Source organism: Crinia signifera, chromosome 11 (genome assembly GCF_055691185.1).
Source record: "Crinia signifera chromosome 11, ASM5569118v1, whole genome shotgun sequence".
Lineage (NCBI taxonomy): Eukaryota > Metazoa > Chordata > Amphibia > Anura > Myobatrachidae > Crinia > Crinia signifera.
The window spans coordinates 113,721,618-113,736,451 of NC_139227.1; the positions used below are offsets into that span (position 1 = coordinate 113,721,618).

Genomic DNA, 14,834 nt, shown 5'->3' on the forward strand with positions numbered 1-14,834 from the left:
GATTTAGCCGCAAATATGGTTTGATAAATGGGCCCCGTTGTCTTCAGCATAAACAGAGCCTGCTCCTCTTAGCGGCCCTTCTTCACTTCAGCAGCGGTGATGTCATGACATCACAAACGTTGTGCCCGAAAAGGAAGCCACTGGGACAAGCATTTGTGTCAGAATTACTGTGCAGGGCTGTGGTGGAGGTGGAGCTGGTCCCTTATTCCACCTCGGTTCTGGACCTCATCAACTCAATTTGCCTGAATTTAATCTATCCGGCATTGTGTGACTTTACTCTGACGTTACGTTTTATAGCTTGTAGTAAAATGATTTCCTTTTCATGAGTTAACAAAGGCAGAAACAAGACACTGACCCTTGTAATAACTAGAATAAATATTAATTCTATTCCTGTGGTCAATGTGTTTTGCAGATCCCAACGCTTTGTGCCACATCTGCTCCTGGTCTACCAGCTGATCACTGTAGTGTTTGCCCTTCCACATTGCACAAGGAATCTGGGGGAACACAAGCAGCATAAAGAAGGTATCTTATTTGTATCTATTTATCTGTATCACACAGGTGTATGGATCATTGGGTCGTCCCTACATTGGTCATCAGTCACTAAGTAGATCCCATATTGTTGACGTAGGTATAGGTCGGCAGGATCAAAATGGCCAACAGAGACATTGGGTCGACATGTAAAAGGTAAGTCAGGTGAAAAGGTTGACAGGCACAACATGTCGACATAATCAAGAGGTTAGCATTTTCCATTTAAGCCACAAGTAACCCTGATTAGTGTATTGCATCCCCTCACATGCCGCATTGGTAAAGGGTGAAAAAGTTGGGGAAAATAACGTGTGTCGACCACTTTAATCTGTCGACCATTTGTACCTGTCAATCTTAACGATTAGAGTGCCAACATCTCTGTGAGAGATGTGAAAAATATCGGTAAAATGGAGATGGTGTGGCCACCGTGTGGGGGCTGGGTGTCCAGGAGGGGGCGTGGCCACCGTGTGGGGGCTGGGTGTCCAGGAGGGGCGTGGCCACCGTGTGGGGGCTGGGTGTCCAGGAGGGGGCGTGGCCACCGTGTGGGGGCTGGGTGTCCAGGAGGGGGCGTGGCCACACCCTGTTAAAAAAAAATGAAACAAGAGGGAGAGAGATGACAGCCTGCTGCCGCTGTTTCTCTCCCCAACTCCACAGACAGGACCGAGCAGAGTGTGCTGAGCTGGGGGGAGAGGCTGCGCTGCGGCGGCATCCTGTCACCTCTCTCTCCCACCGCCCAGCTCCCTGCAACGGGGGCTCCCCCTCTCAATGGCACTGACCTTAACCCATATATTTTGGTCCTGTCCCCAAATGAAGACACTATGGACTGTGGCTAAGTTAAACAAGTTCCAAGTGTTTCTCTCCCATCACTCCCTGAGATTGTCTTTGTCTTTTTACATCATTTTCCTCCTACCCCAGGTGAACACACACATATTTTATATATATATATATATATATATATATATATATATATATATATATATATATATATATATACAGTATATATATATATATATATTAGGTCATATACTTACAGCTAACAGAGCTACTTTGGCTTAGTAATGGAAAAGAGAAGATTCCCCAAGGTTATCAAATGTTATATCTGAAGTACAAGGTAGCTTAGTTAGCTTTAGACAAGGCCGGTGCAAGGCACCAGAGCACCCCAGGCAAGTCGGGGTGGGGGCGCCCCGGTGTCTGCCGCCCGGGTACCTGTCCTGCGACGCTGTAAGGCTGGCGGCGGCAGCGGGGGGTCCCTGCAGTCAATAAGAAATAACGAGCGCTATCCGCCGGGCTATGCGGAAGCGCTTCTGTTTTGGAAACACTGGCCGCACGGCGCACGCTGATTGGCTGAATCTCAGCCAATCAGCGTGCGGCCAGTGTTTCCAAAACAGAAGCGCTTCCGCATAGCCCGGCGGATAGCGCTCGTTATTTCTTATTGACTGCAGGGACCCCCCGCTGCCGCCAGCTTTTACGCACATATACGCCGCAGGACAGGTACCCGGGCGGCAAGGGGGGGGGGGGGGGGGGCAAAATACCGCCCTCCAGTGGCCGGCGCCCTAGGCAAATGCCTAGATTTGCCTAGTGGTGCGCCGGCCCTGGCTTTAGATATTCTATAACCATTTCATCTCCTGTAGGTAAATGTTTCGCATGGTCGGATTATTACTATTCTACCTATATGCTCTTATTCCAGCTGACTCGCTCAGATGAGAAGTCGCATCCTTGCGAGTCACTCTAACCTCGCCTTGCGAATGTTTACCCAGCGCCACCCATTCGCACGCGAGACGTGTTCGCAAGGCATGTGAATGTTTTACATGAACATCCAGTCGCATGCCAGTGGGAACCTCCCCATCTTTTGATGGTCGTCGTCCCCAGAATGAAGGTGAAGTCACAGACCACTTATGCGTGTAGAATCGCGGGGAATTGGGTGAGCATCTGGCATCCGGTTACGTCAGCTGTCCGCCTCTGCATGTGCGTTACGGACGCATTAGCATATGTACGCCCAGCGTTTTCATGGAAGCGCCAATGAAACCCTGGGCGTTCACATATGCTAATGCCCCAGGCCGGCACCCGACGCCCCTCTCCACCCCCCCCCCCCCCCCCCGCACGCAAGGCTGGGTGCATGCACTTGGCGACCAGACTTCTCTCCGAGTTTGCACGCACCCAGCGTATACATGTGCGCAGAAATGTTGCTGGGCATGCGCATACAAGAATGAGGGCATGCGCGAACGAGTCAACCAGAATAAGGGCCATAGTGTTTGGAATACAATCTTATACTGGGAAATTGGAATGTGTCTCCTGAGTGGCAGTACTAGTTGCCCTTATCGAGGATTCTGTATTATCAAGGACTTTATTATCAAGGACCAGTTTTGAGCCTTGAAGGCATGTACTTATTCTTTGATAGATGGGGTGACATTTAATAAGATGCGAAAAACGTCAAAAACTGCCGATTTTGTTGCGAAATCGCACATTCTGAAAGTGTGATTTTTAGTCGCGCCGGAACTCGCATCCAGATGTTTTCCCATTATAAAGTATACAAATTGCATATTTAATGTGATGCGAAAACGGGAAGATGTTACTAAAATTCACCACACACGCAGACCAGGTTTTGACAGACGAATTTGCATGGTCCTGTCTTAAAAAAAAAAAAGTGTAAACTTTTTTTTTTTTAAATGGCGTGCATAACAAGCCCAGGGCTCATTGAGCCGGACCGGTTTAAAAATATGGGGGACCCCCAGATTTCTTTGTTCCCCGTATTTTTGGAACCAGGTCCGGCTCAATGAGCCCAGGGCTGGTTCTGCTCAGGAGGGGGGACCTCGCGCCATTTAAAAAAAAAAAATTACCACAAATTCGCACATTTCCTCAAATTTGCACACTTTAATGACTAAAAATCGCACATTATCCCACCAGATCGCACTTTTTTACCTCATTAAATATGCAAATTTGCGGCAAAAAATGCGATTTTAAAACGTGCGATAATGGGCGAATTTAAAAATTAATAGAAATTGCGTCCTATTGAATGTCACCCCCAGTTTCTTATAGTTGTGATTTTAAATGTAAATTTTATTTAGTTTTATTTTATTTATTTATCTTTCTTTATTTTTCTTCCCATAATATTGTTACAGATTATTTTTCGCTCAAATGAAACAACTGGAAGCAACAAAACTGCTCCGCTCGATGCAGTGAATTAAATTCTCAAACATATATATATATAACTCTTACATTTATTGTAGTTTTTAGGAACGGGGAAGATGCCAGCAGTTTCTTGGGGCGTCGGTTACTCTACAACCAGTTTGATTTCGAGATGTTCGTCCCTGGTAACCTGGAGAGAGAGTGCTGTGAGGAGCAGTGCAACTATGAGGAAGCAAGGGAAATATTCAAGGATTACGATGCTACGGTATTGTCCCAGAGGGTTCTGTGCAGAATTCCACCAGAAACTTTTTGTTATTGTCATATAGAGGGTGAGATTTAATAGGATGAGAGATTCAGAAAGTGAGGGATTTGGGAAAAAATTTCCAGTTGGTTTTTTTTAAAGCGGCAATCATTTACACTGCAAAATCAAACTGGTCTTGCAGTGTAAATGATTGCCGCTTTAAAAAAACTGGAGATTTCTTCCCAAATCTCTCACTTTCTGAATCTCTCATCCTATTAAATCTCACCCTATGTGCATATATCCCAATGATAGTTTAGCAAAAAAGTTTTTGTAAGTATGAAAGCACAGCTCCCAACTTTCACATTGGATGATGCCAGAGGGGGCGGGATCTCTCAGATCATTGTGCCCAACACTCTCCAAGATGATGGACTGACCCTCGGGTAGGGTTGCCACGTCTCCCGTTTTTCCGGGATTCTCCTTTATTTGGTGGCAACCCTCCAGGTGGCTTTTCCAATCACACGAATTCTGGGAGTCTCCCGGAATCCGGGTGACTGGAAAAGCCTCGGCAGCCTCCTGCTGTGGCGTTGCTGCTGCCCGGACAGCTGATGGCTGCTCCTACCCACCAACTATAGTGCAATGTCCCCCCGTTCCCAGAGATGCCTTGCGGCATCAGTCGGGTCCCGGCAATCAGTGTGGTGCTGCGTCATGACGTCTCAGCCCGCCTTCCGCCCAGCAAGAGATGCCACTCCCCGGCAGTGTTAACCACCTATGCCGTCTTCTGAACATGCAGGACAATTTGGCTATATTTGCCAAAGGACCTGCATGTTCAGCGGGTCCCGATGGCGTAACTGAACGATATTGTTTACCGATATCGTTCAGTGTGTGCACACAATATCAGCCACCCGCATACCTCCCAACATGACCCATTCCAGGAGGGACAAAATGCTCTGTTCCTGGACTTCCTTGCCAATGGCCATTGTAGAAGTGGGACTGCACCACTGTCCACAGTTCAAATAGGGGAGCAACACCAACTGTCACCCCATACATCACCGTCCGGGATTCACTGAGAGCCAGGGCCGGCTCTATCACTAGGCAGCTTTAGGCAGCTGCCTAGGGTGCCAGGATCTGGGTGGGCGCCACCAAGTCTGCCTATCAAAAAATCATGGCTCTCTATGAGGAATGTGCAACTTCTAACTCCTCACCACCATACTTTACCACATAGACCCCACTGCCGCTTGCTCCCCCAAGCGGCAGCTGGGGCTGCCTTACAGTGGTTACGCCACTGATTTATCACTCTCCATTTTATCACTTTTTTTGTATCTTGATGCACCTGGCCCCTTAATGAGCCTTTTGGGGGGGAAATTCCTTATGAATTAAAACTACTTTTCTTTTATGTTTTAAAGACGGCTTTCTGGAAAGAATATTCAAAGGATACGAGCTCAAACCAAGGTAAATGATCCAACAAATGGGGTTTGCACAGAATCTCTGGCATGGTATTTGTAATATCACAGAATAAATTGTTTGTGGCCCTGTGCTAGGGATGCCAAACCTGGGATTCTATGACTGGCATTCCTAAAAGAAAATTGCCCCTGTGCCCCATACTAACGTACTTTTGGGGAGCGGTGGAGGGGGCAGGCGGCATTGGTACGGAGGCAGGCGGCGGGTATGATGCGTGCGGCTGGGAGAGGCCCGGTAGCAAGTGGGTTCAGGCACTGGTGGTGCAGTGATGCGGCCTGCGCAGTGTGACCTATGACCGAATCATGCTGCGCAGGCCGCACACTGGGTCGGTAACAGCTAGACAGCGTCTGAGCGTATGCGCAGTCTAATCCCCAAACCCCAGGATCCCGCCGATCCCGGGATTGGCCACCCTACACTGAGCTCATTAGTTAGAGACTATCAAGTAAATTAGGAGGCATGTCACAGACATGTTGCTGGAACATAGGTGGCCATGCTGAGGCAGAGAAACTGCACTGGCTCCCACAGGGCGCCTGTCTGACCTGGGGCGGTACTTCAGCATGTACAGGGGCTGACATTGGTCGTCGTAGTCCCCGACGGTTGGGCTATGACGTGGCAATAGCATAATAACATACCTAACAACCCACGTCCCCATACCATACAACCCAACAGTGCTGACATTTTGGGGGTGTGACTTAGCAGGAAGGGCATGTGGTTTGCATTTGCAATGCCACCATGAGGCTGCGCCCCAGTTTTCGCCCCTCTGACTGCCGGAATAGACGCTGTGCCTGGGTGACAGGGGAGGGGCTCCCAATTGCCCCACCCCCTGCCGCGGAACACTGTCTGTGTGTCTCCAAAACACTGCCATCTGTTGGCAGCAAGTGAAACTACATCTCTTTCTTTCTCACAGAGGCAATCATGTACATTGCGCTGTCTTACTAGCTTTTGAAGCATTTGCTTGGAGCGGGCTTTCTAGTGTAGATATATGAGATTCTGCGCTTCCTGATCATCTACATATATGTCTAGTGTCCGCGAGTCTCAGAGACACTGCCATCTGCTGGCAGAGGGTGAAACTACATCTCTTTCTCACACATGCACAAGCACAGAAGGTAGCAGACTACCAGGGGTATAACTAGATCTTTGTAGGCCCCATAGCAAAAGTTTATAAGGGTCCCCTATTTAGCAACTGATGGTAATAAATGTAGGTAATTACTTAGACAGTAAATATGGGCCCCCTTCAGCTCTGGGCCCCATAGCAGCTGCACCCCTTGCACCTATGGTAGTTACACCCTTGCAGACTAGCTTTCAAAGCTTCGAGCGGGCTTACTAGTTCTGATATAAGCAGTGGCGGATTCAGGGGGGGGGCACCCGGGCACGTGCCCCTTGTCATTTTGTAGCTAAGGACCAGGGCTTTCCAATGAGCCCAACCCCGTGTCTCTAGCTCCCCGGGAACCGGAGATATCGCCTGGCAAAGCTGTAACGTTTTTTTCCCCATAGGATAATATGAGACCCGTCATATCCGACCCCCACCCTGTTCCGACGGCAGCCAGTTCCCGCCCTGGCATCACAGAAGCTTGTGGTTCAAATCGCTGGGCCTTCAACATGATACCAGGCTTACTAGTTCTGATATAAGCAGTGGCGGATTCAGGGGGGGGCACCCGGGCACGTGCCCCTTGTCATTTTGTAGCTAAGGACCAGGGCTTTCCAATGAGCCCAACCCCGTGTCTCTAGCCCCCCGGGAACCGGAGATATCGCCTGGCAAAGCTGTAACGTTTTTTTCCCCATAGGATAATATGAGACCCGTCATATCCGACCCCCACCCTGTTCCGACGGCAGCCAGTTCCCGCCCTGGCATCACAGAAGCTTGTGGTTCAAATCGCTGGGCCTTCAACATGATACCAGGCTGGTCCATATCGGTCAATCGGTTCCAGAGATATTGCGTGTAAACCGTTTTTTTTATTTTTGAAATGTAATTTTATGGCTGTTCATGTTCTTTGGGGGCAGATTACTCTGGAACCAAATGTTCCAGTTTCACTGGACCAAAATCATTCAAAGCCCACTCAAAAGTTCTTCAATATGATACTCATGTAAATGGGTCAGTTGCTTCCGAAGATATAGCCGGTTAAATGAGATAACTGGTTAAAAGGGGGGGGGGGGGGGGGGGGTTTTCTCTCCCCCTCACACCAGAAAATGCAGGGACTAGGCTGGTGTAAAAGGGGCCAAACTGGGAATGCATTTTCTGGTGTGAAAGGGGTATTATTTCAAATAGCCGGTACCTGCAGTGCTCTGAATACAGCCAGGCTCTGCCACTGTCAGTGGCTATCACTTCTGCCTGGCAGCGGCTGTCCCCCATTTACCGCGAGCATGTACTCCCCCTTGGCAATGAACATGTAATCCCACATGGCAACGAGCATGGAACCTCTGGCAATGAGCATGGAACCCTTGGCAATGAGCATGTAGATAAGCAGCACTTATGTAGCATAATTTTTAATAGGCATTATGGTGTTTGGCATAATACATAATGGACATAATGGCGTGTAACTTAACATGTAACATAGTAACATAGTAGGTAAGGCTGAAAAAAGACTTGCGTCCATCTAGTTCAACCTGGTATAGATATCCATTGCTGATTTGGTAGGTTCTGGTATTTTACAGACAAATTATATTTCTTATTTGTACCCATGGATGTTTTTCTCCAGTAAATGTTTGTCCAACTTTGCCTTGAACGCATTTAATGAGCCAGCCGTTACCACCTCTCTGGGAAGAGAGTTCCAGAGTTTGACTGTTCTGACCGTAAAGAAATTCTTTCTACTAGCTGAATGAAATCTTTTTTCTTCTAATCTATACTCATGCCCTCGCGTCCTAGATTCCTTTCTAGTAGAAAATAGGGTGTGTGACAGTTCCTTATATTGGCCCTTGATATACTTGTGCATGTTGAGCATGTCCCCCCTTAAACGTCTCTTTTCTAATGTAAATAGTCCCAAATTGCTTAATCTCTCCACGTAGCTTAAATTCTCCATTCCCCTAATAAGCTTTGGGTACTCTTTACCTAGAACGGCGCCCGTCGCGGGCATCGCGGGTACATTTATGTGTGGCCGCGACGCGACCGACGCAATGCCCGCGATTTCCCATTGAAACCCATGTTAAACATGGAAATCGTGTCGGTCGCGTCGCGGCCGGCCATAAATGTACCCGCGAGGCCCGCGACGCGATGCTCCCGATTTCCCATAGGAATCAATGTTAAAAGGCGCGATGGACCCGATTTTACTGTTAAATGGCTCAATGGACCCGATTTGGCCATAGAAATCAATGTTAAATGGGCCACAGAGCCCATTAACCCTTAAATGTCCCCCCCAATTTTTAACGCCACCCCACGATCCACGCAAACCGGAAGCGTGGCGAGCGCAGCGAGCCCGCGAGGGGCGGCGGTATGCGTCCTCCGACCTTTTCATGCCCTACTATCCACTAGGGCGTGGAGTGAGAATATAATAGTGTGGCGAGCGCAGCGAGCCACCGAGCCCGAAGCGTGGCGAGCGGACGCGGATACCTTCACAGGTAGACGCGTCCCCTCGCGGGCTTCACAGGTGTCGGCGTCGCCACGGACACCTGTGAAGCCCGCGAGGGGACGCGTATAACTGTGAAGGTATCCGCGTCCCCTCGCGGGGCTCGCTGCGCTCGCCACGCTTCGGGCTCGGTGGCTCGCTGCGCTCGCCACACTATTATATTCTCACTCCACGCCCTAGTGGATAGTAGGGCATGAAAAGGTCGGAGGACGCGTACCGCCGCCCCTCGCGGGCTCGCTGCGCTCGCCACGCTTCGGGTTCGCGTGGATCGTGGGGTGGCGTTAAAAATTGGGGGGGACATTTAAGGGTTAATTGTGCTTATTTGGCCTCTGTGGCCCATTTAACATTGATTCCTAGGGCCAAATCGGGTCCATTGAGGCATTTAACAGTCAAATCGCGGTCAATCTGCCTTTTTAACATTGTTCCCTATGGGAAAATCGCGGTCATCGCGGGCATCGCGGCCATCCCGATTTACCCGCGATGACCGCGATTTTTACCCCCGACGACCGCGATTTCAATCGCTGGCGCCGTTCTAGGTAAAGAGTACCAAGCTTTGTTGCTCGCCTTTGAACTTTTTCTAATTCTATGATGTCCTTTTTATAGTGTGGGGCCCAGAACTGTACTCCGTACTCTAGGTGAGGTCTCACCAATGCTTTATATAGTGGCATAATTACCCTTGAGTCCCTAGTTTCCATTCCCCTCATAATACATGCCAGAATTTTGTTGGCCTTTTTTGTAGCTACATTACAATGGGCACTACATCCTAGATTGCTGTCTATTTGGACTCCTAGATCCTTTTCAAGGATGGAATTACCCAGTTCCTCTCCGCTAAGGTTGTAACTTGCACACTGGTTGTGTCTCCCAAGGTGCATAACCTTACATTTATCTACATTGAACCTCATCTTCCATTTTTTTGCCCACTCATCTAGAATTGCAAGATCATTTTGAAGCATGGTGACATCTTCTGGTGATTTGATGACTTTGCTAAGTTTTGTATCGTCCGCAAAGATGGATACATTGCTGAGTAACCCTATCCCAATATCGTTAATAAAAATGTTAAACAAAATGGGCCCCAAAACCGAACCCTGGGGCACTCCACTTAGTACCGGTATCATATCTGATACGGCACCATTCACAACCACTCTTTGTTCTCTATTACATAGCCAATTCCCTACCCATCTGCAGATATTTTCACCCAATCCTAGGTTCTCCATTTTATTAATCAATCTCTTGTGTGGGACAGTATCAAATGCTTTAGCGAAATCTAGGAAAATCACATCTACAGCATTTCCATTATCGAGGTTTTTGCTAACCTCTTCATAGAACCCTAGTAGATTAGTTTGGCATGAACGATTTTTCACGAACCCATGTTGGTTAGTACTGAGTAGACGGTGATGATCTAAATATTCCTGGATACCATCCCTTAAAAATCCTTCAAATAGTTTACCCACAATTGATGTTAAACTAACGGGTCTGTAATTAGCGGGATCTTCCTTTTTTCCTTTTTTGAATATTGGCACTACCTCTGCTATTCTCCAATCTTTTGGTACTATACCTGACGATAGTGACTTGCTAAAGATATAATGTAGGGGGGTAGCTAGTTCATCCCTTAATTCCATTAATACCCTCGGATGAATCCCATCTGGCCCTGGTGACTTATTTGTTTTGAGTTTGCTTAGCCTCAGTATTATTTCCTTCGGCGTGAAATCCACAATGAGATCTGGCTTATTTGTCCCGTTTGTGGTAAATGTTCGTTCAACAGTCTGCTCTCCCTTAGTAAATACTGATGAGAAGAACTCATTTAACAGTTTTGCTTTTCCCTTGTCCTCAGTAACACTTTTTCCACTAGTATCAGTTAGTGGGCCTATGTTTTCCTTAATTAAACGTTTACTATTTATGTATTTAAAAAACTTCTTTGGGTTGGTTTTGCTTTCAGTGGCTATGCATTCTTCATATAATATTTTAGCTGCTTTGATTACCCCTTTACAAGTTTTGTTTGATTCTTTGTATTTTGCGAACGCCTCCTCATTCAAGTTATTTTTATAGAATTTAAAGGCTCTGGTTTTATTGTTGATAGCTGACCTTACTTCTTTGTCCAACCATGGTGGCTTTTTTTTGTTGAATTTACCTTTAGTTACTTTAGGAATGTATTCAATAGTTAGTGAATCAAGCACCTTTTTTAGAGTATCCCACATTTCCTCTGCATTTTTTCCCTACATAACCGTTTCCCTCCCAATTCCTGTAAGGGCTTCCCTGAATAATTCAAAGTTCGCTTTTCTGAAGTTTAGTATTTTTGCAGATCCTTTTTGATGTAATTTACTGAAGTTGATTTCCAGTGAAACCATATTGTGATCACTATTCCCTAATTGTTCAATTACTTTTGTGTTTGAAACTAAGTCTGTGTTATTTGTTAATACTAAGTCCAAGAGCGCCTCATCACGAGTTGGAGTTTCTACCGTTTGTGTAATAAACTGGTCTTTAAGTAAGCTTAAGAACCAATTGCTTCTTGCTGATTTACCTGTTTCGTTTTCCCAATCAATGTCGGGTAAATTAAAATCCCCCATAATTAATACCTGACCCTGATTTGATGCTTGTTTGATTTGGTTTAAAAGAAGAGACTCTTCCCTTTCATTTATATTTGGTGGTCTATAGCATACCCCTATTATAAATTTGTTTTTTGGTTTCTTATTATTGTCGGTTATCTCTGCCCACACTGTCTCCGAGTTGTCGTCTTCCAGGTCTGTGCTCATATTTTTCTCACATGATGTTAAGTTATTATTTACATATAGGCACACACCCCCGCCCCTTCTATTTTCCCTGTCTTTCCTGTAGAGTGTATATCCCTCCATGTTTAATGCCCAGTCATGCGACTCATTACACCATGTTTCTGTAATACCAATGATGTCGTAGTCATCCTTACTGATCACCGTTTCAAGCTCCCCGATTTTACTCACTAAGCTTCTTGCATTAGCCAGTAAGCATTTTAATTTATGTTTATTTTTAGATATGGCTCTAATATTGTGATTAGTTTCACCCCAGGACCCATTTGAATTCTTTACTAGCTTCCTCTTTCCCCTCTCCCCTTCAATAGACTCTCTACAGCCCTCTTACCATGCACACTGCCTGCCCTATTTATAGTTCCGGGAATTCTTCCTCTTTCATTCCCTCCTTCCCGTATACTAAGATCATCTGTACCTAAGAACTGTAATGGGGTAACGTGACTGTTACAACATAACATTTTATTACATGACATTCCTGATGCACCCTGAGAGTTACCCCCGATTATACCATTGTTATGTCCCAGGGCTTTGTCTATGTCTCCGTCCCCCCCCCCCATCTCCTTCCCCCATATGATTTCTGATACCAGTCCGGCTTCTCTCCCTGATGGTCCCATAATGCAGGGGTTCCCAATCTTTTTTTAATCAAGGCACCCCTAGAGTATCAGAATTTTTTCACGGCACCCCTAGGCCAAATTTTTTTTTTTTAATACATTGTGTTTATATGTGATTGTCTCAGTTATGTGGTAAAGGACAGGATTTGTTTGTGTTTGTACACATTTTATGATTGGCAGCCACCAGCACTGGTTTTTCTCATAAATAATTAACCATTAAACATTTTAGTTGGTCCTGGACCACCAACCCAGGGCACCCCTGCAAGTGTCCCGAGGCACCCCAGGGAGCCACGGCGCACAGTTTGGGAACCACTGCCATAATGTCTTGCTGCCCCCACCCCCCAGTCGCCTAGTTTAAAATCTCCTCCAACCCTCTAACCATCCTTCCCCCCAGCACCGCAGCCCCCTCCTTGTTCAGGTGCAATCCATCACGGCAAAAAAGATGGCGCCTGACCGAGAAGTCCGCCCAGTGTTCCATGAACACGAATCCCTCTTTCCTACACCAATCCTTAAGCCACACATTTACCTCCCTGATCTCCCTCTGCCTCCCTGAGCTAGCGCGTGGCACTGGTAATATTTCCGAGAAAATTACCTTAGATGTCCTCGCCTTTAATTTCTTACCTAATTCCCTATACTCTTTCTTGAGGACATCCCACCTACCATTGACTTTGTCATTGGTGCCGATGTGCACCAAGACCGCCGGGTTGCTCCCAGCCCCTCCCAACAATCTGTCGACTCGGTCCGCGATGTGTCGTACCCAAGCACCCGGGAGGCAACAGACCGTGCGGCGATCGCGGTCCCGATAGCAGATTGCCCTGTCTGTTCTCCTAATGATGGAATCCCCTACCACCACTATCTGCCTTGGTACCTCACTAACTGTCATCCCGTTTGAGCTAGAGGGACCGCTCCTCTGGTTGCTAGAGGGAGCTGTCTCCTCCAGCTCCGTCATTTCGTCTCCATCCTCCCCCGAAACTTCGTCCAACCGGGCAAATTTGTTCGGGTGTGATAGATCCGAGATGTCGTTCCTGTCCCTCCTGTCCCTCTTGTTTCCCCTTCTAACCGTGACCCAGCTGGCTACCTGATCCTCCTCCTCTACCAGTGACCCCATCTGCAACTCCTCCACCATTCTATTTAGGCTTTGCTCAAGATTGGAAATATCCCTCAGTCGCTGAACGGTCCGCTCTAGATCAGTGACCTGGGCTTCCAGGGCGGACGTTCGCTCACATCTCGTGCAGATGTATTCGCACTGGGACTCTTGCTCCAGGTGCGCATACATCTTGCACAACATGCACTGAGTGAGATTCTCAATCAGGGCCCCACCCATTTTATCTACCTCCCTGCGACTAACCCCCTAGTATACAATAGAGAGTTAAATTACAATGCAATTACACACTACAAGTTAATTTTTATCAAAATATAAGAAAGTTGATACTTATCTGTTCCTGCAGCTGTGTCACACTCCTGGTGTCCTCACACCTGTATCTGTCCGCTTCCTCTGTAATTTCTTCCAGTTGCACGTTTTCCTCAGTGGCCCCACTCTCAGATCATGCAGCACACTATCTGCACTTTGTGGACCCTTTAACAGGTCAGGCACCTGGGCTTCAAGCAAGAAGAAAGGGAAAAAAAAAGAAGGGACAGAAGCCTCTTGCAACCTGGTTTAACCCCTTCTTGGATATAACTCTGCACTTATTTAAAATGGCACTTAGAATAAAATGGCAGTTCAAAATTCACAAGTTCATTACATTCACTTGCCCCCTGCTGTTCTTATACTGCTGTTACTAATCAGCTACCCACCTGAGCAGATAACCACTCCCACCTTCAGCAAAATCCTGAGCAGATAACCACTCCCACCTTCAGCAAAATCCACTCCTTCTTGGATATAACTCTGCACTTATTTAAAATGGCACTTAGAATAAAATGGCAGTTCAAAATTCACAAGTTCATGTAATGGACATTATGGTGTAAATGTTTAATGCGAGCCTTTGGTGGACAATGTCCCTGTTTATGAAGTCTATTGTGAATTTTGGCTTAATCTTTGTGGCATTATGTGAATTCTGGCTCAATCCGTGTGGCATTATGTGAATTTTGGCTCAATATATGTGGCATTATGTGAATTTTGGCTCAATCCGTGTGGCATTATGTGAATTTTGTCTCAATCCGTGTGGCATTATGTGAATTTTGGCTCAATCCATCTGGCATTATGTGAATTTTGGCTCAATCCGTGTGGCATTATATAAATTTTGGCTCAATCCATGTGGCATTATGTGAAATTTGACACAATCCGTGTGGCATTATGTGAATTTAGTTTCATTCCATTTGGCATCATTTGTAAGGGGGAAGGTATAAAGGGGTCTAGTATTTTGTTGCATAATGTGTAGAAGTTGTATATGGTGTTGTAGACTACACTCAAGGACACACCTCTGTTGAGTGGCCACACCTCTTTTCCGGAGCGCGCATTCGGCACGCGTACAAGTACATCCTTGGCTTTTGTCGCCATGGTGGGCCGGCATACTTTAAATGCCAGGGCCTATTT

General features: G+C 46.8%; 1 protein-coding gene and 1 long non-coding RNA gene across 2 annotated transcripts in view; both read left to right on the forward strand.

Moving 5' to 3' along the window:
- The window catches only part of LOC146045472 (uncharacterized), a 365,523-nt gene that overhangs the window by 143,961 nt on the left and 206,728 nt on the right, over positions 1-14,834 (forward strand). The gene's annotated exons all lie outside the window — the stretch shown is intronic.
- Positions 1-14,834, forward strand: part of PRRG4 (proline rich and Gla domain 4) — a 36,015-nt gene that overhangs the window by 6,142 nt on the left and 15,039 nt on the right. The window contains exons 2-5 of the mRNA XM_083165506.1: positions 413-522; positions 3,753-3,916; positions 5,296-5,329; positions 8,962-8,976. Coding sequence (XP_083021632.1) covers positions 413-522; positions 3,753-3,916; positions 5,296-5,329; positions 8,962-8,976 — 323 coding nt within the window. The remainder of the gene's footprint in view (positions 1-412; positions 523-3,752; positions 3,917-5,295; positions 5,330-8,961; positions 8,977-14,834) is intronic.